This window comes from Protopterus annectens, chromosome 16.part0, assembly GCF_019279795.1.
Source record: "Protopterus annectens isolate FY-2018-M chromosome 16.part0, PAN1.0, whole genome shotgun sequence".
Classification (NCBI taxonomy): domain Eukaryota; kingdom Metazoa; phylum Chordata; order Ceratodontiformes; family Protopteridae; genus Protopterus; species Protopterus annectens.
In genome coordinates, this window is record NC_056750.1 from 658,016,334 (window position 1) to 658,041,626 (window position 25,293).

Consider the following 25,293-nt stretch of genomic DNA (forward strand, 5'->3'; position numbering starts at 1 on the left):
ATAATATTCCACCTCCGACAGTACCATGCCATGAGCCTACCACGCTAAACTTCTGCAGATGGACAGAATGCACAATCTTTCTTTTCATGCAGTGGTCAACACAGGCCCTACATCGTCCCTATTGCCTTCTCTCAAGTACCATTTGTTCTTGTAAGTGCAACCAAATATGATACAAATATTGCTTTTGTCCCACTTTGTCCAGAGAACAAGAAAAGGATGATGGTGGTGGACACAAACAACTGGACAACATATACTATTAAAAAAAAAAGCAAACTCTCACAAGAAAAAAAAAAAAAAGAATGGAGGTGGAAAAGATGGTTCTTCGAAGTACAGTTCTCTCATATAGAGGCACAATATAGTTAACTGGTCTCTGAATGCTGGCCAGCACATAATACTTGCTATTGTGAATACCCTTAAATGAACCTGCTGCTAACCTCTTGATATTGTTTTCAACAAGATTCGTGTAATTTTGCCAAAAGCCAGATCTTCAAAAATCATGGGAATCAAAAATAAACGACTAACTTGGTTTTAATTTGGCTCGTCTTTTTATGACTGGAGAGGGAAAGCGTCATCTCCTCACATACAGGATTACCTGGACTTCAACTGTGGGGTCCCTGGATTTTTCAATAAGGGTACTTACCCTCACCCCAATCTATTTTTTTCAACTGAAGCTACAGATAAGTAATATTCAAATAATCATGTGCAACTAGCATGCTCCCAATAAAATCTTTTCTTGGCGTACTGTATATTTAAAAAAAAAAAAAAAAAAAGCCCACTGCCAAATTCAAAATGCAAACTTCTCAATCCATACTCCAAAGCCTAATCTTCCAACAGCAGATGAAGGATCCATATAAAGGCACCAAATACTACCTGGTCCCTCGTTTACTGCTAGAAGGGCCAGTGCGTCTTTCGGCTTATCCCGGTTATGGGTCGCCACAGCAGAACTCCGGTCCGCTAATGTTTGGTAGTGGATTTTTACGTGCAGAGTTACCAGCCCTGATGCACAACCTTCAACAAAGGCACACCCATTCATGCATGCCTCCACACAGAAGATGGTGTAGCTGAGAATCGAACGGGACCACGTCTTGCTGTGAGGCGACAACGCTACCGCAGCACCACTACCGCTAGAAGGGCCAGTCATCATTAAAAATTAATTTTCAGGGAAAAACAAGAAAAATAGCTACACATGAAGAAGAATCACCACAACCTGTGATGGTCAGGATGAAAAAAGAAAAATTAAATTTTCTACTCTAGCCAAATATTTCTAAATGTACTTATTACCACAGTTGACTCAGAGAGAACAAATATTACTAAGGTTAACCTAGCAACCCCTAGTGATAGGAGGGCTATAATAAGAGGGTGGAATTAGTGTCCAAGGAATGTTTTGGTGCTCAGAGCTGGAGCGGGGCAGTATCTGTACTGCCAGGCTCCCCCAGATGACTGGTGGGAATTTGTTTGTTAGGCTAATGTTTTCAGATATAAATGAAAGCATTTTAAAAAGAAACAGGTCCAAGTAGAAAGACATGGAAGCATTCTCATACAGCCACTACCTAATGTTACTCAATGTCAGCGCACAGTGTAGTAATAGGTAAATTGACTTGCCCAACATGTTACACATAGCCATTAGCAGCGCCCCTCCCCCAAATATTCTTAGTTGAAGAAACAGCGCAATAGTGACAGCAAGCCAATGAACTGAGGCACGAATTGTAGTGCATCTCTCTGCTGGTAGAAAACAGATGCAGCATGGGGAAGAGATCAGGGGCAGTCTAGGTTTCCCATGGGGGGAGGACGTCAAGTACAAATTACATCATTAGAAAACAGAATAAAGTATTCAACAGCAAGCCCAGAACAGATGGTTAAAACGTAAATCACCTTTTCTCAAATGCACAAGGAAATGGTCTAATTGTAATAAGTTCATATTATCCCCAGCATAGTGTCTCTATCAGAGCTGTCATTAAAATAAATTTTGAAAGCTTGCCAAAAACTTAATGTTTTTCTTAGCCTGACCCAGAAACCATACAGTATATAGCAGAAAAACAATCTTATCCCAGTCATAGGTCCTGCCACTTAATACTGTGCAATTTACAAGTTACACTGCACTGTGCAGGGAGTTCAGTATTAAGACACTATCACATGAACATATACCAGACAGCCTACTGTCCATTCTTGCACATAAGGACATTTTTGAGGGGGTGCAAATCTTAGTGGCAGACACAACATGCAAGTTATACTCTATGAAACTAATAATGAGCCTGGTATAAAAAGGCACAAAATCAATTTAAAAGCCTGTGCCCACATCCTACATAAAACTACTCAAACCACGCTCTACATCAGCTGATGACCTTTTAAGACAGTACCTGAAAATAGCAGTCAACAGTACTGCCTATCCTGTCTCAACCCTCACAAATAGATCAAACCCAGGAATTCTAAGTTATTTCTCTCTGGAAAAAGTTGCACATGATCCCTCTGCACAAAGGAGAAAATTCAACAGACATTAACAACTTTGGACCTATAGTAATCACCCCCCTCTCCAAAAACACTTAACATATTAAAAAAATTGCTAAACTATCTTTCTGCAGGAAGACCTCCTATCCCCCACACAATTAGGCTTCCATCCTTCCCATAATACTAACACACCATTTCTAACCTATACAGATACTGTCAAAGCTTGAGATAATGGCAAACTTGTCTCTTTCCTCCTTATTTCTAGACTTGAATATTTGTATTAATAAATACTAGTGAAACTAATGAATATCTAAGTATGTGAATCCACTTTAGTTATGGTTATTGCTTTAAATCCCAGTGCTTAAATAGATATTAGAATAAGCAATTTAACAACGTTTACCTTGTTTTAGGAATCATCCATATATTTTTTGGTTACATATTTGTCAGCATAAATCAGTATTAGATAAAAAAAAAAAAGCCGTTATAAAAGGTGACAAGCCGTTTTAAGGTTTTTTTTTTGGGATGGAGAAGTCATTTTTCTTTTAGTTTCTTCTTACTTTCACTTATTTTCCAACTATTTCCTTCTGCCTGTCTTTTCACTGTGGTTTTATTCCATTCCATATCCTCTACTTGGTCAATTACCTTTTTGTCTTTAAAAAAAAGTTAGGGCATTGCCCAAGTCATCGAAGATTTTGATGTCATTCAAAATAAATACCTTCAGTCTGGCTGGAAACAGGCGAACTTTGATTTGTTTCTTTTTTAGTTCTTTAATCAAAGGAAGAAAGGTTTTCCTTTTAGCCATCACTGTAGATCAATAATCATCAAATCTTATTGTTTTGTTCTCTATTTTGATGGGAGATTTTGACCGTGCTATTTTTAAAATTAGTTCCTTGTCCTGTGTGGAAAAAATTTTACAATAGTTGATCTTGGTGTGGAATTAGTTTTAGTTGCTGATGGTGTACTGTGATCTATGGGCTCTTTCGCATCCATAAGACATTGCTTCTGGCAAATCAAGAGTTTTAGACAACCAATAGGTGAGAAAAGGAAAAGTTGTGTTTCCATTTTCTATGTTCCTCTAGCAAGCCAAAAATGTGGACGTTGTTCCTCGTGGACCTGTTTTCTAAATAGTCTATTTTTTCCAGAAAGGAAGTGTTTGGTCTCGGAAGGAAACTTGTGTTGTGTTCTTCCTCTGCTGGTCTCCCTTCTATATCATTTAGAGAGTTTCCATTCTTAGTATTTGTGCTTTCTGTTAAGCGATTCCTGTATTTGCTCCATTTGTCTGGTACATTTTTCTTTAAAGTTACCTATTTTATCAATTTTGTCTATTTTCAGTGAAAGCTCTTGAATATTAGATAAAACAGATTGAAAGCCCTCTCTCATAGAAGATTCCCCGAGAGTTCAATTTTGTGTGACTCATTCTGTTTTCCTGTGAAGTATCTTCTGAACAGGTTTTTGACAGGAAACTAGTTTTGAAAATATTTTTTTTGCTATCTTCCAGAACAAACTATTAGTATCTAATCAGAAACTTTGAATACGGTAACAGAAATAAAATTTCCCGTCATAAAATAAAAAAAATAGCAGAATTGAAGACAAATATTAGCCTGCCAACATTCCCGCCGGAGTCCCTTATTTCTAGACTTGTCTGAAGCCTTTGACACAGTTTGTCACAGCAACTTCTACTTCAGATGTCCTCACTAGGTCTCTTCTCAGCCCGCTCTTCCATGGTTCAAAACCTATCCGTCCAATAGTACCAGTTAGTAAAATGAACTCTGCCCTCTCTGCATACCTCACAGTTACCACCTGTGTATCACAAGGCTGTATCCCAGATACCCTGTTCTAACATTCCTCACCAACACGCTCCACACATCTAAAAAAACATGTCTCCCTAATACAGTACACAGATGACTCCACATTCATTTGTACATCTGACAACATGGCACACCACCAAAAAAAAAAAAAACACTCAGGAAGCTTCAACAGCCACTGAAATGTGGCTTTGTAACTCACAACTTATACTTGTGCTCAACTCCCCACTAAAAACAAAAATCCTACTTATTTTTCCTCCAAATCCATCTCATTAAAAAAAAAATTAGTATTCTCTCTTAATATAACCATTGATATCACTTCTCACAGCAAATTATTAGATATGATAGTGGATGATCTTAAATTTGACCTGCATACACAAAATTGCACAAGAAAAACTCACCAAAAACTAGGGATGCTTTACAGAGCCAAAAACTCTCTCACCAACAGACCTAAAAGAACACTTGATATTATATCGCCTTCCAAACTTCTTTATGGTGCTTCTATCCTTACTAACCTCCAGGCAACACAAATCAAAACTTGAACAATGCCATAACAAAGATGTTAAATTTGCAGCAAATAACCCTTTCAGAACACACCATTGTATAGCACTACAAAGCCTAAACTGGTTACAACTACTCCATCGACTAACATATACACAGATTACCACCTATAAAATTATCCAACATCCATCTGCTCATCCAGCACTAAATACTATTGGACAAAACTATGTTCCCATTTGGTCATTATGATCCAATGGTCAAAAATTCCTGTCTGTCCATAAACCCATGAAATCTGCTGGGTATTGTCTGTATTTGTACCATTTTGCTAAGCCTGGAAACTCCTTACTGTATTCATCAGGTCAATACTCTCCCTACCATCCATGAAAACCATTCTGAAACACTTCCTAACGAAAATCTGGCTGTGTTTTTGCTCAACACCAAATGTCCCTATATATCCCTAAATGTGAACAAATATCTATTCATACCTTACACCACCTCTCTCTAACTTCTTCATTACTTCCATCAATTTCTCTTAAATGGCTAAGTAAATATGCCCTAAGCCTGCATTTCCTCTCACTTAATATTGGAATTCCTGTTTGTACTTTCTCTATAAACTGGATACATTTTCTCTAAATATTAAACCAGTTACATAACTTGTATCTATTCAAATGTTTTCATTATTAATTTGGTATAATTATTTTAATTGGAGATTTCATATTTTTGAAGACTTCCATCATATCCAACAGCTGGACTGCCCACAGAGGCTCCACACAAAGAATACAGAGTGTAAGCAGAATGTCCTAGGCAGACCGCCTCAAGGCGGTATCCCCGTATTCCATCTCCTACAGGCTTTTGAGGGGAGATCTATGCCTGGCATACAGGGCATTGTCAGGCTCTACTCTGATTGACCTCCTGCACATCCAAAAAATGAAGCCCCAGAACTACCTGTTCTAAAGACTTAAATCTTGCCTGTGATATAAATAGGACCTGCTGGAGACACAGGTATGTATTCCAGAGACTACCCAGTCTATGCAACAGTTATTCCACATCCATGTGAAGCATAGTATCTCCCTAACCCAATTGAAGTACAACTTTGACAACTGGATGGGGAACAGGAAATTCATCCCTGGTTTTGCACCTATGTCTCTAATGGACACAGCTAACCCGCAAATGGTTCACACCTCCCAAACACCTGCTTTCACTTCATCAAGGGTATCAGAACTTGTCAGAGAACTGGGACGCATGGCTAGGTTTAAAAAGGCCCATGTGGTCGTTAACCTAGTAAACACCTATGAACCTACAAGACAGTTAAAATGATTGTTCTTAAAATGTTTTTGAATACTTTGGAGATTTTCTTCCCAGGCCTCTGCTGAAAATGGAATCCTACCCAGTCGGACATTCCTGGTAATCAAATGTCAATAAAAAGGATGACTGGAACTGGGCTTATAGCATATAGAAAATCTTCAAATCCTCCATAAAGACTTGGACATACCTCAGGTTTAAAGTATATACCAGGGGTAAGCAACTACCTTGCAGCAGTGCTAAAGAACAGCACTTGAACCCATCTTGCCTGGCACTCCACCGTGGATTAGAGGGACGTATTTTGATTAGTGACATCACAGCTTTATTTTTTTTGCACTCTAATTTCTGCCAGGATTTTTTTTTTGAAATTCGAATACATTTATTTTAATTAATGGCAACTCTACACAAATTCTTTAATGCATGTATGTGTATATAAACAGATATAATTACTGGTCATAACAGTGAATGGTCAGACTAACAAATGCTTTTTCGGCTTGTAAGTGAATGCTCAGTTCCTGTGTGTTTTAACCTACTGGTTTGCCTTCTGTGGGAAATCACATTGCAGTGGGGCAGTGAAATTGCCCTTAGTCCACCGTGGTCCGATCTTGGAGTTGGCGTAGATATTTAGCAAGGGGTATGGAGAATGCAGAAAAATTTTTTTTATCATGTTAGATTACTCTAACATTATTGCTATTTTATCATACACACACACATGAACCACATACTACAAGTAACAAATCAAAAGAAATTTACATTTTGTAATGCCTTCCAAGATTACAGAATAAGCTTAAATGTGCCTCAGTACCAACTTCCATCAACTAAATTTGATATATGTATACACACTCAAGGAGAAAATGTCAGCATGGAGTTACTGCCACCAAGCTGCTTGGAGGTCATTATTTTGCAAACATGCTACCTGCAATCATACGGAAAACAGACTCTACCAAGACTCGTGTAAGGAATACAAAAAACAGTTACAGGGATGTGATGATAGGCAAGAATATAATAATCTCAGCTGCTACCACCCATTAATATAGGATAAAAAAAGTCTAACATCTGCACTGCTGGCATTATTTGATACAATGCAAAAACCAGCAATATGGCATTTGACTCTCACCACTGATGCTATGCAAGACAAAGGGCAAATCACACTAAGGCTGTAATAGAAATTTCACGTGACAACTTTGGGCAACAACCAACACTTCCCACCTAAAGAATAGCCACACTGCAGAGTTACAGAGCAGACTAGAGTTACAATCGCTAGCACTCCAACACTTCACCTATTTCAGACTAAACCCAGAGCCTTTCAGTGCAACCTTACCAACAGTAACAAACGTGACCAAATTATTTTCTTCTTGCACATCCACAATTTCTCAGAATGCTGGCATAAATGGTGACTGTTCAGGATTTAAGATACTTGCCACCCAGTTGGTCAAAACAAATATTAAAACATACGTTGTAACTTGCCATAAAGTAAGCCAACCTTTAAATATTCATAAGTCATGCGTCTGGAGATTTTCTCCCTGGGCCTCCGCTGAAAATAGCTCTGTCCTAGTTGGACTTTTAAAGTCAACAAATGTTAAATAAGGTAGAAACCGTCTCTTAGCAGTCTTGCTTCATAATGGGAGGATGTCACACAGTTGTAGCTACAATTAAAATGCATAACCCCTTAAATCTAGAAACTAACCAACAGCCATCAAGTGGACGTAAAAGATTCTACAGCATCCACTGAAAAAGAGTAGAAGTTCACCACAGCAATGGCCAGAATTCCCCCTACTTATAAAATATCACCTCAGGTCTCCCCTTGAAAAGATGATACTCCACTGGAAATAACTTGTCAACAAAGCACAAAGAAAACAAGAAATCCGAATCTCTCAGATTAAAAATACAATTCCAGTTGAAACAAACATTTGTCAGACAAATATGTAAACACTAAAATGGTCACAAAAGAAACTGAAAATAAAACCCATCAGATATACCATAGCTTTATTATTTCTGGCTTTTAAATTCAAAATGGAATTTTCATAGCATTTTCAAACAGTACAGATGAGTTATCACCCTGTAGGAACAGTTTCACTGTTCCTCTTACATCTGTGGATTAATAGATAGCCCCTTCAAAGTCCTCATACATGATCTCCTGTGGTTTTAGCCTTTCTCGATAATACAGTTGCATACTTTGCAAGTGTGTGTGAGCATTGGAGTGGGTATAGTCTAAATAAGTTATTGACGAAATAAGGTACAATGTGATCCAAATTACAAGCAGAATACGACTTGCAGTTGACATATGTTCAGTCAAGAAGCAGAGTTTATAGTCATTCTTAATTCTGCAACACTTTTTAATGGAGAAGAATGCATTCATATATATTGTTTTACACATTTTCTTTTATATAGATTACATTTTCTAAAAAGGCAAGTACTTTGCATTTTATTCACTTTTTCTTGATTCACTTCAATTATAGTACAACTAAGTTAAGCAATTAGCTTAAAAACAGTAACATTTCCCTTGGTATCAAGGTTCTCCTCAAACTGAGACTCTGGGCTATAAAAACAGTGTGCGTCATCTCAAACTGTGCAGTCTAGAAGGAAAAACACAGTAAAGAAAGAGCTGTGACCTAGACTCAACACTACAGAGAGGGAAATAAATGGGAAAAACTAGGAGAGAAGCAAGTCTGAATCAATTATGTACTACTTGACAGAAAAATGGTAGGGCTACAGAAAGGTCTACTGCTGTGGGTTGTGACGAATCAAAATGATTCAAGAAACGAGAGTTGGGGGGGCAACCTGTACAGCCAGTGAGATGAATGGGAAGTGGCAACTGCTCATATTACACAGACAGTGTTCAGATATGGTTAAATGCTAGAAGCAGTCAAAGGCTTGCCCCCCCCCCCCTGCAAAAAACAAGTTTAAAGGAGAAGAGCAATGTTGATTTGCTCTTCTCTGGGATTTTGTTTTTTTTTTGGCCTAGGCACAAGGAATTTCGAGTGCCAACATTTCAGTAGGGAACCAAGGTAGGCAAACACAAACTTAACTTAAATGCAAAAAATATACAAACACCCGTACTTAGATAAAAAAAAAATAAATTAATTAAAATGTAGCACTAACACTTGGCTGCCTGTAAAGGCGGCAGATAAGTGAACAAAGACAACTTCAATAGGGAGCTACCATTGTTTAAATCACAGGACACAGATGAGCTTGAATGAATGCAAAATAAAAGCAATGGAATGAAAAGAACAGCAGCACAGAGGAATGTTAAAGACCGCTACAGACACCCGTTGGGAACATGTTTATTCCTTTTAAAAGGCAACAAATTCAGTTGTCACTTATTTCCCTAGATATTTTTATGTTTTAATATTGTTGTCCTTTGGATGACATGTTAAACTGAAGCCACATCTGTGTTAATGGTAGATGATTTGAGATCTTACATACACCTGAGATTAAAAAAAAAAAATATAGTGGATGTTCCCGAAAGCCCTGCCCAAATTTCCTATAGTAGTATAACTACCACCAAGAGTCGCCCTTGAAAAGGCATTAGTAGCCTAGTGGTTCTAACCTTTTTAAAAAAAAAAAAAAAAGGACATTTAAAAGTTGGGTCTACTTCAAATCAACGAAAGCCGACATCATCGAAACACTAATCAAAGACAATTTTGACAAACATGCGGATAATCGAATACTGACATCTAATCCCAGAACAGACAACTCTCCGGATATATCTAAGCAAGCTATCAACTAAAAATGTTACAATAAATCAATTAAAGCTTCCCAATCACGTACATTAATAAAGATCTCCCCCCTACACCGCAAACAACATCCACTACTAAATCTTCCCATAACTCTACATATTCTTAAAGGAACGGGACTCCGATAAGTAATTAAAACAGTACAATAACTGTATAACACCATTTCTGCAAGGGGGGCAAGCCCCCCCCTGCAATCCCCACATCCCCCAGAAATTAAATATATTGACTCTGAGATCACAATACCATGAAGAAAAGGGCATATGTACAGGTATGGTTAATAGTGCTGCAACTAACTACATGTCAGTAACCTCTTTTCAATGTTCTGTGATTCGATGTCGTCAGTATTTGATTATCTGCATGTTTGGTAAACTGGTCTCGATGACTAGTGTGGTGAAGTCAGCTTTCACTGATTTGTAGTAGACCCTAAAGTTTTAAATGAAATCCATAACTGCCTTAATTTCAAAAGTAAGGAAATAATTTGCACACCGACAGTGTTGAGCATCTTTTATGGTAATTTGGGGGAGAAAGTAATGGGACACCAGAATGGATTCCAGGGGTCCTGGTCTATTCCCCTGACTAGGGCAACATTTCATGAAAATTCTGCTCAAGGCATTAGCACTCATAGTACACACAAATGTACAAACACACACTAAAATCAAAGCATGTACTTATAGGGGGGGCACTCTGTACCAACCCCAGAAATTACAACAGCATCTCCAAAACTGCATTTACCTTAAGTAGGTACAGCTAGTGACACAAAATTGCACAATAACCTGCCTCGCTCAATACTTAACTCACCCTTTTCACACAGCTGCCAATACTTCTCATGCCTTTCACACAACACTCAAAACACACCTTATATATCCTCTAAGAAACACTTTGAAATTCACATCTCAAGCACACAGACACACATGTGTACTGCATACTATCCCTCAAAGGGCACACACAAACTCTCAATAGCAGACATCCAACTGACTGACTCCTGTACACAAATCACTGATAACCTCATCCACATCACCCTTCCTTCATTCAACACTCTCCTAAACCACATTGCCCACACACAATCACTGCAAATCTTCTGTGACGCCCCCCCCTCGGAGCCAGTAATCAAGGAGCCTGAATCCTTACCAGTGGAACTGAAGGACATTCACTTGGAACAAACGTGGATACACCCACTATTTTCAGATGTAGCTCTCTGCATCAAGCACAATCTCCCCTTGGAGCATACAGGGAACACACAGTCCGGGGCCTGGATTTCTTTCTGGGACCCCACTGACACTCCCCCCACTGGCACAGAGTTGAGTCCTCAGCAGTGTGTCCAAGCCAAGTCCTACACCACACTCTGAAACCAGTGCTTTGTGGTCCTGCTCCAAGCAGCTGACACCCACTTCGTGATTTGATTTGCACACACACACACACCTAAAGTCAATAAACCTTTCCATAAGCTAAGACAGCTAAAACATGGGCCAATGTACAACACAGATTTCTAATTCTAAAGTATAAAAATAAACATTTTAGCAATAATGCTAAATTTGTAAAAATGATGCACATCTCCCTCTGTGTTTGCAAAGAAATTTAATTTCTTAACCCAAATAGCACAATGCATCATTTTTATTTTTAAAAAGTCATTCATCACAAACATTTGAACTCCACAATTTCAGCAACATCCTGCACTCATCACTGTTTGTACATATAAAAATTACTTTTTTCCGGTAAAGGGAGTATTGTGAGACAAGTGAGAGAGGTATGAGATTCATAGCCCAGAGTACCGTATGAGACACCGTGAAATTTAAACAACTTTTATTGGGGGAGGGGGTGACAGTACACAAACTTCTTTTTTGCTGCAGTAATAAAATGCAATGGCAGATATCATCCAAAGGACTGCCATTATTTTATTTTTTATTCGATCATTTACTTCATTACACATATCATCCTTTCCTAGCCATTCTTTTTGGGGCCAAGCTCACAACTAATTTCACCTTTGTGACAGCTAATGCTCAACGTTTAGTCACTTAGTCCTGTAATGTGAGCAGCTGCCCAGTCTGCTAGCGTGAATACTTGAAATGAATAAGAACATCTTGTGCTTGTCCCCCCCACAATTACCCCCTTTTCACCCACACACAGACATATGAAAGACAAAAGTACCCTGTAACAGTATGAACTCTCAACAGTAAAAAAAAAAAAAACAATGATGGACACAGGCTGGGATTTATAGTCACCCTGTTCTAGGGTTATCTGCAATTCTCCAGCTTAATGAAATTCATATGCATGCACAAATTGCATGTTGCCAGACTGCATTAAAAAATTTGTGGTATTATGAATTACCCAATGGAGCAGCTGAAATAACTAGTTGGATGACTGCCCTTCCACCTAGTATTATATAATATTAGTACCGCTCTTAGGCATACACGCCCTCCAAAGTCATATCCCCACAATACATCAACACACAATGGCACACGTGCACAGTGACGTATACACATAATTGCAACCTGCATACTCTACTTACAACAGACTACTGAACTGGAAAGGCAAAGTACAGAAGAGTTACTGCAGTTCACTACTCTGCTGTAGTCAGTTCCTTATCCAACAGCAGAGGTCGCACAAAGATGCACAGTCATACATACTTACAGATCCAAACATGCACCTAATGTCAGCACACACTCCCCATTCCCACCAACCAAAGGTAATGTCAGACTGCAGTCAACCAACACAGCCACACATTTACCATAGCCATTTGTGCAGATGTGCTCACAGAACCCACTCCCATACTGTCCTTGTATCCACACAACACACATGCACTTACACTGCATTAAAATGCATCAACAATCTACTCAGGATGAAGCTCTTCTGCTTTTCATGCGTATGTTCTGGTAAATGAAATGCATCGATACATGCATCTAAATTGCCATGTGCACTTACACAGTTTGTGCACTGTTCTGCACAAACATTACATGGAAAGGATATCCATGAGTTATTATACTTTATTTCCAAAGTTGTGCAACAGGATGCTAAAGACGTGGCATATGATCTGCCCAAACACTACTGCAGTTGCATGTGGCTCTGCAAACTCTTGCTAGTGAGCCATACGGGGACTGTGAATCAGGACAGCAGGGCATAATATGCAAAGACATTTTGCATGGCTTTGCATACTACAGCAAATGTATATGAATCCCAGTCCCCCAGGCTCTTCAGGTGTAAGAATCTGTCTATAGGAACAGGTAACATCTTAAAAAAAAACACAGATCACAGTCATCACTAAACATGAATTTTGTTAAAATATACAAGGCATTCACCCCCTCACTTGGGACTTTTCCAAAACTCTTAGGGTTTTGTACTGGTTTCAGCTCAAGCAATACATAAACCTGATGCACTAGAGAAACAGAACTTAATTAATACCATTCTAGTTTTGCTTATTTCTCTTTCTTGTATTTAACTTTACAGATAAATGTACCACCCCACCAGTGAGAATGCAGACTGCCTTTACCTGAACTTGATTCCCGCAAAGCATTTCCCAGGTGCCATACTGATCTCTGGCTTGGCGATACAGTCGAACAGCATCGGTAAACGCTGGAGTCTCCACTTTTGACTCTTCTGGCAACCCTAGAAAGAAAATCAAGGCCATGTAAATTAATTTACCCACAAGATGCATAGTTTCACAATGTTTTATTCATTTATTCTGAGGAAAGAAAAGTCGTGAGTTGAGGAATGATGTCCCCATTTAAAAGGGTACACTGGAGAACTACATTTAGGAAAGCAACACAAATGGACACAAAAAATCCAGCAAGTAGCCAAACTTTGGAAATGCTAGGATGTCCTTCTGCCAGAGAGTTGCCTTCATTTTTTTATTCCTTTATTAACAAGTAAACAAACATATCCAGATGGACCATTTTAAGCCATGACAAAAGGCAAGACGGCAAAAATAATTGAAATTAACCATATTTTTTGTAAATGGGGGAAAAAAACTGAAGTGTCAGAAAAAGCTCATTAAAATACAGAATGTGAAAACTGCACACAATGACCACAGATTAGGACCGACTACTGTAGCTGTCAGACAGGGACAGGAGATGGGAATGAATCCCACATCATGGAGCCGCCAGGCAGAGATCTCATTCACTGAGCCACTGTGCTAACAGCAATACTTCTTTACAGTAACACATCAATCATGAGGTAGAATAGTTTGCTATTACATGTCAACCTAAGCATGGTCACTTCAGACAGAAAACAATGGAAAGAATTCTGTAACAGACATGGTTCCAAATATGAACACTACTCATATTTGCTTAAATGTGTGCACGCACATGTTCATGTGTAAATATAAATCTATCCATCCACAACCCCTTCTTCCCCATTTTTACACATGGGGTTGGGTTGTCACCAACAGTGACAATCATTCAGAGCCAAGGTTTACACTGCCAGATGTATAGCCCTGCCATGGTAGTTCTTCCACATTACATACGCACATGCACACTCTCACTTAACGCCAGTTTAGTGTGTCCAACCCAGCTATTGCATGATTTTGGAATATGAGAGGAAACCAGAGCATTTTAAGGAAACTCATGCAAACACGGGGGGGGGAGGGGGCATGCAGACTCCACATAGAAGGCACCCTGGCAGAGAATTGAACCAATGAACCTCTATGCTGTGAGGTGACAATGCTATCTACTGCGAGACTGTGCCACCCCTCTAAATATAAACTTTCTGCACCATTCTAGTGTCCTGCCATTTTGACACAGCTAGTGACTAAGTAAACACTGGCCTACCAGTGTACAAGCACAAAGATGAAAAAGAAGACACACTGTTTACAGTTCAGTTGGGCACTGAGTGAGGTGCTGTGTTGGCTACTGGAACTCTGGTGATTCAAAACTGAGAGAATACACTGTACCTTTGAAAACTTTTCATTCTGACATGAGGTGGTATGAAGGAAGATTGAACATGAAACTACATTTTGAATTCAGTGGTGATAAGGTGTCAGTAATCCTCCTATCACCCAAGAGATTCACATTTCACCAGTCATGGGAATCAGCACAGCCACTGACTACAAAGGCCACAGGGTAAATCTTATCTTTCAAAGGCTAAGAGGCTTCCAAGTACAGGCAAGACTAAATCTTCTTGGTTCCTTACTCTACAGATTACTCGAACTTGACACCCTCTACCCTTCTCTTTTCTAATCTTTTTACTACCACTCAAACCTATGATCCAAGGAGCAAAGACAGATCTGGTCTCAAACACCTTCTATCAGACTGTACTCTAGTAAGAATTGCCTTTCTGTACTGGTCCCAAAACGATGGCAGTCAATACCTCCTGATTTAACTGATCAAAGTACTCCCTGTTCAGGCCACAATTCAAACAATATTTACTAACAGTTTTAACGCAATAAATGACACGTCACAAACTGATATCTTCAATTGCATAGTTTTGTTACCTCCCATATTCCTGATCCACACGATTAACTCATCCTGAATTGTGATTCAGCTCACACCATCATCACGGCTTTAAACCTACTAAACATACAATCTAATCCTCTCTTTCCATCTTACTGGTCTAACATTAGCTTTTCCAATCTAACAATTTCTACCCATCTCTCTGCCATCACTTCTGCTTTAACTCTGTTCAAAACTCTTCTTCCAATTATGCAGTTTTAAATATATTTGGTTCGTTAGTTCTATGTGTATTGTTTGCCAGATCGTCTAGGATTACTCATAAATGTAAACCATCATTTTGACATAGCACTTTGTTTTCATAAATTATGATGTAACCTGGGCTAAGTCAGTAATTGGTCACGGTCTGAATGTTCTATCTTGGTTAACAAATTTAAATAAATCACAATGTGGGCTTTGAGAGAGAGGCTGGTCCTACACTGCAGTGCATCATGTGAGGGGGACACTGTTCATTACCTTCACCCATGATAAGCGCAGTCTACCAAGGTGTCTATGCAGACATGGCAGTCAGTCTCAAGTGTAACTTAGTATCACCTGTCTCAGCACACCTATAGGACTAGGTGCAGACATTTCTGGGATACCACAATCACCCTTTGGTCTCTTTTGTGCTGTGTATACAGTTCTTTGACTTTTACTGCTTGGCCACAGAGTGAATTCAAAACTTGATTCACTAAGAAATTAAGCTGCCCACCTTCCCCATGGGCTTAGCTCAAACTCACCGAACTGTGGCTCCTCTCGCAACAGCACACTAGCGTGGTAACCAACAAACCCTCAGTAACTGACTTAACACAATAGCTAATCTTAAAGTACGAAACACACAAACACTATTACAAGTCAGATGGCTTAAACACTCAATTTTTTAATACAGTTAAAGGAGCAGTGAAAAGTCAAATGTTACATGCTACTAGACTGAATAATAGTGATGATAAATATATGGACCAGTTGAATGATACGGCCAATGAGTTTTATCAGAGGGTTATGGTGTGGATCTAGTACAAACCTTGAAAATAGAAGTCTTGGGTAATAGAAATAAGGTGAAACCTTTTTTTTCTATTGGGAATTTAAATATGCAATGAAATGCAAGAAACAGTGCACAAGATAGGTTACTTTATGTAACCACTTATAACAGAAGGACAAAGGATGTTAAAGATATTGCTACAAAGAACTGGTGCCTCATTGTCGATACCAGAGATTCAAAATATTATAGAAGATAGACCTAGTGACCTAGTTTTTCATATATGAAAAGTACTAATCTGAAAAGGAATAGAAGGATTTGGTGACAGGAAATAACAATAAAAAATTGATGGCTAAAGTGGGGACAGTCCCATGTTATAATTGTGCATGCTGCCAAGACATTATCACAGATACTGAATTCACACACCCTATAACTAAGAGAAAATATAGGTTTAGGGCATCAGCCACCTGCATAAACAAATATTTATCTTGCCATTTGTACAAAATGTTTAGCATTTTACGTAGGGAAATTGACTCAAGCTTAAAACTAGAATTACAGAGCACAAATCGGACATCAAGAGGGGTGTAGAGACTAATGCGCTTGAAAAACATGGCAAAGAGGAAGGTATGGAAAGCACATTTAAGTTCCGTGTAATTAGAGTTATTTATTCAAATAGAAGGGGTGTTGATGTGAATAACTTATTTGAGCTTAAAGAATATGAGTGGATAATAATGCTTCAGGCAGGCATTAAGCCAAGGCTAAATACTCCAATTAGCATTAAACTGGTAATTAAAAGAAAACAGATTTTGAAGAAATGATTTTAAGGAATATATGTATGCTTGTGTGCGTTTATTACACACATTATTTATATATATATATATATATATATATATATATATATATATATATTTTTTTTTTAAATGCATATATACCCTTAGTAGAATTATATTTTCTATTGTATCCATCTTATTTTTTTTTATATGTTGTAGATTACCAGAGTCTTAAAGTGATCACGTATCTTTTAGATAATTGTGTTGAAGCTGTGTCATGTGATACCAATTAACTAATTGTGATATGTTTATAAGGAGTGGTGATTTTTAAGCATTTGATACACACTGAGGAAGGACATAGTCCAAAAGCTTTGTGAGATATTACACTTTTATCATATTCCTGCGTTGGTAGAATGTTTCCCTTACTGCATTTGTGGACATTATTTCTGTTTGTTCTACAGTGCAGGTTAACCTTCAAGATGGTGCCTTTTTCTTTGTTGTTGCAATAAAAGACTTGCCCATAAAGACTTAAGAGTATTAGAATCAAATGGGATTTTACTAGCATTCCCTGACAGAATAAAAAAGTTAAGGGGGAAATATGAAGGGTCAAAGGCAAATATTGAAGTAGAAAGGGGTGTTGTCCTTCCCCCTGGGTTATTTCCTTTACATTTACAGTCATTAGCAAAGAAGGGACTAAGGGATTCACAAATTCAAGGATACAACTGGTGGGGTAAACATGAAAAAAATAGTCTGTTGCAGATATAATTTTCTATTTGATAAATCAGGAAAGTACAGTTGTGTACATTTACCATAAATGTAGATGTTAGAGTGTATGCAATGCTGCAGTCCTTAACATTGGGTTATCCATGCTGTGGTAGCCCTCAGTCGGTCCGAATACCAGAGTCAAGGTTTTGTGCGTTCGCTGCCGTCGCTTGCTGGGTGACATCAGGTAGTCTGAGCTATAAAGGAGAGAAGGCGATGCCATTACCTCAGTTTTTCTTGCCTTAACCAACCAAAGAAGTCCAATTTTAATTAGTAGTCCTGAGGTCAGACACCCCCACAGAAATATGTCTCTCTCTAAGGACAGCAGATATTAGGGGGAAGGAGAGAGGGAAAGCATCTACCACCTCCAAGATGGGTGGGATGGCTAGAGGCCTATGCTGGGGTCCAGAAACTCTTCTTCGATTGAGGGAAATCCATTAATTCCCATTGGAAGTGTTCCCTGAGGGTGTGGAGGGTTTCTCCAAAGGAAAAGTCCTCTGGAGGCGATGCAGAAGGAATAGATTCTTCTGCATCTGAGTCTTCATAGACAGTAAGAGGATTTTCCTCTTCAAAAACAGAGGAGTCAGATCCCTCTGAATCTAAATCCAATTGGATGTCTGGAGTGGCCCGATTACCCTGGATGAAAGTGATGAGATCCTCCACCATTTTAAGCATTCTAGTTTGAGGAGGAGGAGTAGTAGTGGAATGGAGACTTTTTGCTGTTTTCTTTGGAGTAACTAAGTCTGGCCTGAAGAGCATCCCTTGGTGCTGTCGGTGTGTTAGTCGGAAGAGAGGGAGAAGGCCTTGAAGTGAAACCTGAAGTGCGAGCGGTATCCTCGGAAGCAGATGCCTGCTTAGTGGCTCAGGACACAACCGAGGCAGAGACAGCAGAAGGCTCTCTAGACGATGCAGACATCTGAAGCATACAAGACTCCTAAACTGTCTCAGTAGAGGCCTATGAAGTAATCAAGTTGGGCATAAGGGGCTACGAAAGCACCTCACTGAATTCCGAAGAACTGGCGGCCCATTTAGTGGTGGTGTCATTGGAAGGCTTGGCATTACGCGCTGTCTCTAACCATATCGTCAAGTTTTTTTTCAGATCTGCGGTTTGCTGACTGATGGATGCCATATCGGTAATCAGAGAAGGAAGACAAAAATAACTGGCTACAAACAGGGTTCTATGACGAATAGTTCTAGCGTTAAAGAGGGCACAGTACTGACAGCGGGGTATGTCGTGATCTGGGCCTAAGCAAGTGACACAGTAAGAATGGAAGTCTCGGTGTGGTATTTGCTTTCCACAGGCAAGACAGTTTACTTTTTCGGACATCGGTTACTGCAAGAAAAAGGAAGGATCCCCAACAGGGTACTTGGCTTTAGATGTTTTCAGCTTAAGTTTAAAATCTGCAAACAGCCAACCGGCACTGTTGTGAATTGCTTCTGCTACAGGCTCCATGTCAAGAAAGACTGAGGTAATGGCAAGGCCTGCTTTCCTTCATAGCTCAGATGACCTGATGTCACCCAGCAAGTGACAACAGCTGACGCACAAAACCTTGACTCTGGTATTTGGACCGACTGAGGGCTACCACAGCATCGATAACCCAATGATTAGGACTGCAGCAGTGAAACACAAACATATGCACAACTTCAGTGTGGTAACATTTTCAGAGAAAGTCTTTTCAGGATATAAAATAAATGAATAAAAAACAAAAGCTACAATGATAAACTATGCATCCATGCATTAATTGGTTAGGCAATACCAATATTTATGAGGACAAAAGATGGAAGCATTTAGGTTCACAGGTTAAAAAACAATCTGGTACGGCAGCTAACGATATATGGCAAGATGATGGTACAAAAATGAAGAAACTGGAAGGTCTTGACTATGGCTAGTAATACACAAGTAATGAATTAGTTTAGCCCCTTAAATCTCATGAACATGTGAGACATACTTTTACCAAGAGAATATGTTGGATTACAATAGAGAGTCATAGGAATTCGTATGGGAGGAAAACCGGGCAAGAGCTAAGTGGAAAAAGCTTACTCTCCCCATAGAACAATGTATTCTGGGTTACTTGATTTAGATAAAGCGGTACTCAGCCAAGGCTTGAACATAACTCAGGTAGTAGGTTATAAATCAGAGTGAAACAGTTAATGATGAGCTGGGGGAAGATCAAGCTAGGATTTTTGATACAAGTCTAAGAAAAATACCAACCATACATAATATTATATCCATAAAGGAGCAGAAAGCAGTCTAAGAACTAAGCTAATGCATGAATGAAGAAACGATTTTTATCTTTAAGTAATGATATAGAATACAAAACAGGTAAACAGGGTTTTAACTTACTGGAGAAAAATTAGCAAATAAACCAATGCATTGGGAGCATGCAACTCGGGAGGGAAACGTAATTAAAGATTAAAAGGATCTGGTAATCAAGCCCATCTACCTGGTTGTCAAATGTCACTAAAACTAGCTAGCTAACTAAATTAAGTGGGACAAGGCCAAGCAGAATTTGGACTGCAGGTTAGAGACTGCCCTTCCTCATCAGACTGATAATAGTATAGATAGAAACGGATAACGGATTATGTGAAAGACCAACTCTATTAGAATTTAAGTGAATATAGAACAAGAGCAACTGTTAAAAAAAGGATATTTCATATGGCACATAAAACATTACATAACTATAAAAATTAAAGAAGATTAGAAAAGATAGGGAAGAGAATGCAAAACTAAATTACAAAGGAACAATAGGAAGAAATTTCTAATGCACCAAAGTATAAAACAGAGACCAGAAGGTGTAGGATTTTTGCATGGAAATGTCCGCATACATTTTTATACCCAAAACAGACATCAGTAGAATTCTTCCTTGGGCAAACGGTGTGGCAGGGGAAGAGGGAGATAACTGGGAACATGTTTTTTGGAAATGTAATGACATAGCAGATTTTAAAAATTCCTAGAGTACTTTTAATAGAAACAGTGGGGAACAAATGGAAATGAGTCTTATAAGGTGGAATACGGGATCTCAATTGCCTGGACATAGTAAGGTCTTACTAAGTTATTGGCTGACCCAAAAAAAAAAGCAATTAAAAAGAAAAAGGAAATCAACCTATCCGCAGTGCAAAGGAAGTTCTGGATACTGTAAAGGAAGTGAAATAACTGAAGGGAGTAACTTTAGAAAAGGGAATGAATACATTTCATACAAATAAATGCAATATATGCCGAACTATGTTCAGAAGCAGTGATGTTTAAGAAAAGACAGGAATTGAGCAACTTATCTTGGGAGTGAATGAAAATTGTTAAAAAGAAAATGTATAGATACTACTTGACTGAAATTTACTATATTTTTTTTATTTTCTGTTACTGTATGTTAAGCCATGTTTTAGTTTAAAATGCAATTTAATAAAGGTGTTAAAGTCAAATGGTGGTTAGGGAATTAAATCCTGGACTACAGAATGTAGCTCAAACATCGCATAGCCTTACTGTTCTGCACCAACACTCTATTACAAAACGATCTCATTTGACAATGCACTTTAAATCAAAATAAGACCAGATCTATCGGCTCCCCAGTACAGTGGAATAAATTCCTGATTACAAGTAGCTCCCTAGCAGTTAGGGAAGCTGACAGAGGATGAACGTAAAGCAAAGAACACTGGCTTGCCCATCTTGGAGAAAGGGTACTAGTGTGAATCTTCATGGTACGTAAATCTACTCTCCCTGATGGGAGTCTGTGTATGGGATCAGCCCATCATACATTTCTCACCAAGAAAACAAAATATTGTGTAGGAGAACCTGGAGCAGGAGTGGAAGCCCGTACGCACCATTAAGCTGTAGCTGGAAGGATGCATGTCAACTGCTGATAGGTAAGAGGGACAAGATTAAATAAATATACTGGTGACAGCTAGTACTAGTTTCCCCACCAAAAAAAGGAAACTAGGCTTTAGTCACCTAATGTATGCATCACTGTCCAAACTGCATGAATGAAAAAATGACCGTTGCATTTTTATAGCTACATTCTGAATGAGAACAAAACATCTGGAAGCAATGCTGTTTTGATATGTAGTCTGTGCTTCAAAAGAATGATGTTTTAGTTGTCATTCTGGATAAGCGATCACTTTCTGAAATAGAGAACGTGAAATATACAAATGCAGCATTTAAGGGCCATCGGAGTACACAACTTGAGCACCTTCAGCAGCAATACAATAACAGATGCAGCAAGTCTAATGTCATCCAACCTTCCACAGGAAAAGGAAGAGCACCAACTTGGCGATTTTCATACACTGCATTAATCCACCCATGCAAAGATGGCATGCTAGTGCAAAAATTAGACCAAGTTCTGAACCATTCCCTGAACACTAACATGAAGGACAAGCAGATGAGAAAGGCACATTTTCCAAAAGGAGAAATCAACAACTGGAAAGGAACCCAGGCAAAATTCACCATAGGATTATAGGAAGTTATGAGTCTAAGGCCCTTACAAGCCTAGCCAAGAATTTAGCTCATATTCCAAGTCAGCACCCTATGCCACTGTCCAGCAGGGACATAGGTGGAATCCCAGAGGTATATCCCAGAGGGGTTCCTAATGGAAAGATGAAAAGTCAGCAAGCAAAGGAGAGTAAGTAATGCTGAAATTAAATTCATCCTCAAGTCTCTGAGTACCTTTGCGAGGTGGACCCTTATTCTTCTCAAAATCTCACCAAGGCGACACTGCTGTACATACTATTTATATAGCTTATATCAAGGACATTATTAAGTTAAACAAAAAAGATAGCTGGTTGCACAAAAACCAGGATAAAGTGATCAATCCTGGTAGGCACACTGGTGCCAGGACTGGAAAAAATGGCAGTGTAGAATCCTCAAAAATACAGAAACATTCCTACAATGGGGCCAGGCCCAGGGGGAGAATGCCCCCCCCCCTCCCCCCCGAAGTAGCAGTCCAGAAAATTCACAGAAAATGATTGGCCAAAGAATAACCAAAGATGACAGAGTGAACTATTGAGGATAAGAAAGGAAATTATGCATTGTTACTATTATGTAAAAAGCCCAGAATTTCAGAGACACAAGATATAAAAAAATGATTACGAGAGAAATTGGAGGAAAGAAAAATACTTCCACACGAAAAACTGTCTGAAGCAAATAAATATTTGAGTTCATTAATGCAACAGATTTTTGAAAACAGTATACAGATCAAGAAACGTTGATCTATTTAGAAAAAAGCATCTGAGGAAGTGTGAAAATATAAACAAAACTTAAAGATATTTGAAAAATATAAAAAAGAAATATGGACATGGAAAAGAAAGATTTGATATGGTGCAATATTTATGCAAAGGAGAAAGCCAAGTAAACTAATATAGTGTAGGCCACCCCAAAAATATTCGGAGAGACATACAAGGCAAAATCCAGATATGAAAAGTTTCACAATAAAAAAATTATCACAAAGATGGAATGTGGAAAAGATTAGTAAAGCAGATGTTAAAGAAACAGAAGTTGAAGTTATGGAGTGCCTGCATATTGAAGGATTTAATGTAGAAGGTGTAACGCAGACTACATCACAGTATGATGGAGTGAGTCCCCAGAGTAATGAAAAGCAAGATGATCAGGAGACATCTGAAGAAGAAATATGGATATGGGAAAGGAAAAGTAATTTAATATGGTGTAATATTTATGCAAAGGAAAAAGCAAAATTAACCAATACAAAAAGAGCAGCACCAAAGATATTTGGAGAGAAATACAGGCAAAGGAATCTGGATATGGAAAACTTTACAATACAAAAAATAAGATTAAGAGGAAAAGTAGAAAAAGATTAGCAAAGGAGAAGTCAAAGAAACCGAGATTATGGAGCACCTGCAAAGAAAAGGATTCAGTGTAGAAAATCCAATACAGAAAGCACCACAACAGGATAAAGCAATGGATATCCAAATTAAGGGGAAACCAGTGGAACAGGAAGCAATTGTTCAGGTGCCATATCAAGATATTTTGGAGCCTTCCACAGGAAACCAGTATAAACATTCACTTGAAGCTAGACAGCAAGGGAAGGAACAGGAAACTGTGAAAACTCTGATGCAGTCAATGTTGAGGACTGATAGGCCAGTGAGTTTCCATACAACAGAACAGATGGCATAGGATGAAATTGAAGAGAAGGTGCCACAGGAAGATACTATAGAACTTTCTATAGAATACCCGCAGGAAAAAGAAAGCAAGGGATGTCTCCTCAGTTTGGAAGAAAATAAGCTAAGATAAGAGTTGTTTGATTTAATGGACATGGATAGATATTAAGATCAAGGAGAGAAATAGACTGCAGAAGGTTAACACCCCAAAAGTCAGAAGTCTGATAAAACAAATGAATGCAGTAATTAGGACTGTTCATAGAGATCCATGTGATATAACAGAAGTACACAGGATACATTACTGTGCTGCTAAATTAATAACTGAAAGTTCTACCAAAAGAACACAGGGGATTGAGGGAAAGGAAGGGGTGAAGTCGAATACCATCATGGAAATATTGAACAGAGAAAACTATAAAGCAATTAAGACAAGAAGTGTCACTTATATTACAGAAGAGGGAATAGATCAACAAAAATTCTAAGATAGATGTGATTAAAGCAATGCGCAGTATTAGAACAGACTAAGATATATCACACACTATCACAAATAAACTAAAAGTTTCAGCATAGGTCGAAAAATGTAGAAGATTCACAGATAAATAAAAGGGAAAAGTACAAAATAAGCAATTTAATGATTACCCAAATATAGAGAACTGGGAAATAAGGTAAAAGGAATCCAAAGACTGCCAAAAAAAAAAAAAGTAGATACATTTTTGAGAAGTACTTATGAAGATCCTGTGGAATATAAAGATTCTAAATGGATACAAGTAAGAGAAAGAATAAGAAGTTTAAAGGTACACAATATGAAATGGGATGAAGTAACAGCCAGAGGAACTGAAACAATGTTAAGAAAAGCCTCTAACTGGAAAACCCCAGGCCCAGATACAGTACCTAACGTTTGATTAAAAGTATTAACATCTTTGTACAAGGATTTAGCCATGAGTAAGAACTATTTATATGAGAACCTCAAACAGACACCACACTGGCCAACAGGCAAAACAATGCTCTTAAAAGTGAAACTGCAAGCTACCCTAAAAATTAGACCAATAACTTGCCTTCTGACGACGTACAAATTATACACTGGAATGGATGCCGGCAGAGTTTCTTAGCCACTTAGAAGAAAACTCAATTATGGCAGTACAACAAAAGGGCGATAAAAGAAAGTGATATGGAACAAATGATCATTTGTTAAAGTTATAATGGTGAATTGTAAAAAGGGGAAAAATCTAAGGATGGCATGGATTGACTACAAAAAAGCATCTGATAGTATCCCACACTCATGGACAAGAGTGTTTAAAAATGTATACGATACACCCTACACTGACTAAATTATAGTAACCATGAAACAATGGCGGACTACTCTGCAATTAAGCCTTGATAAAGGACAGATTATTATCCCAGGGATAAAAATTCTAAGGGGGATATTCCAGGGTGACTGTCACCATTGCTCTTCTGCCTTGCCATTAACCCATTAAAGCT

At 38.4% G+C, this 25,293-nt stretch overlaps 1 protein-coding gene across 1 annotated transcript in view; it reads right to left on the reverse strand.

Annotated features, from left to right (window-relative positions):
- Window positions 1-25,293, reverse strand: part of LOC122790935 (protein Niban 2-like) — a 1,255,142-nt gene that overhangs the window by 299,395 nt on the left and 930,454 nt on the right. Inside the window, exon 6 of the mRNA XM_044058638.1 lies at window positions 13,275-13,390. Coding sequence (XP_043914573.1) covers window positions 13,275-13,390 — 116 coding nt within the window. The remainder of the gene's footprint in view (window positions 1-13,274; window positions 13,391-25,293) is intronic.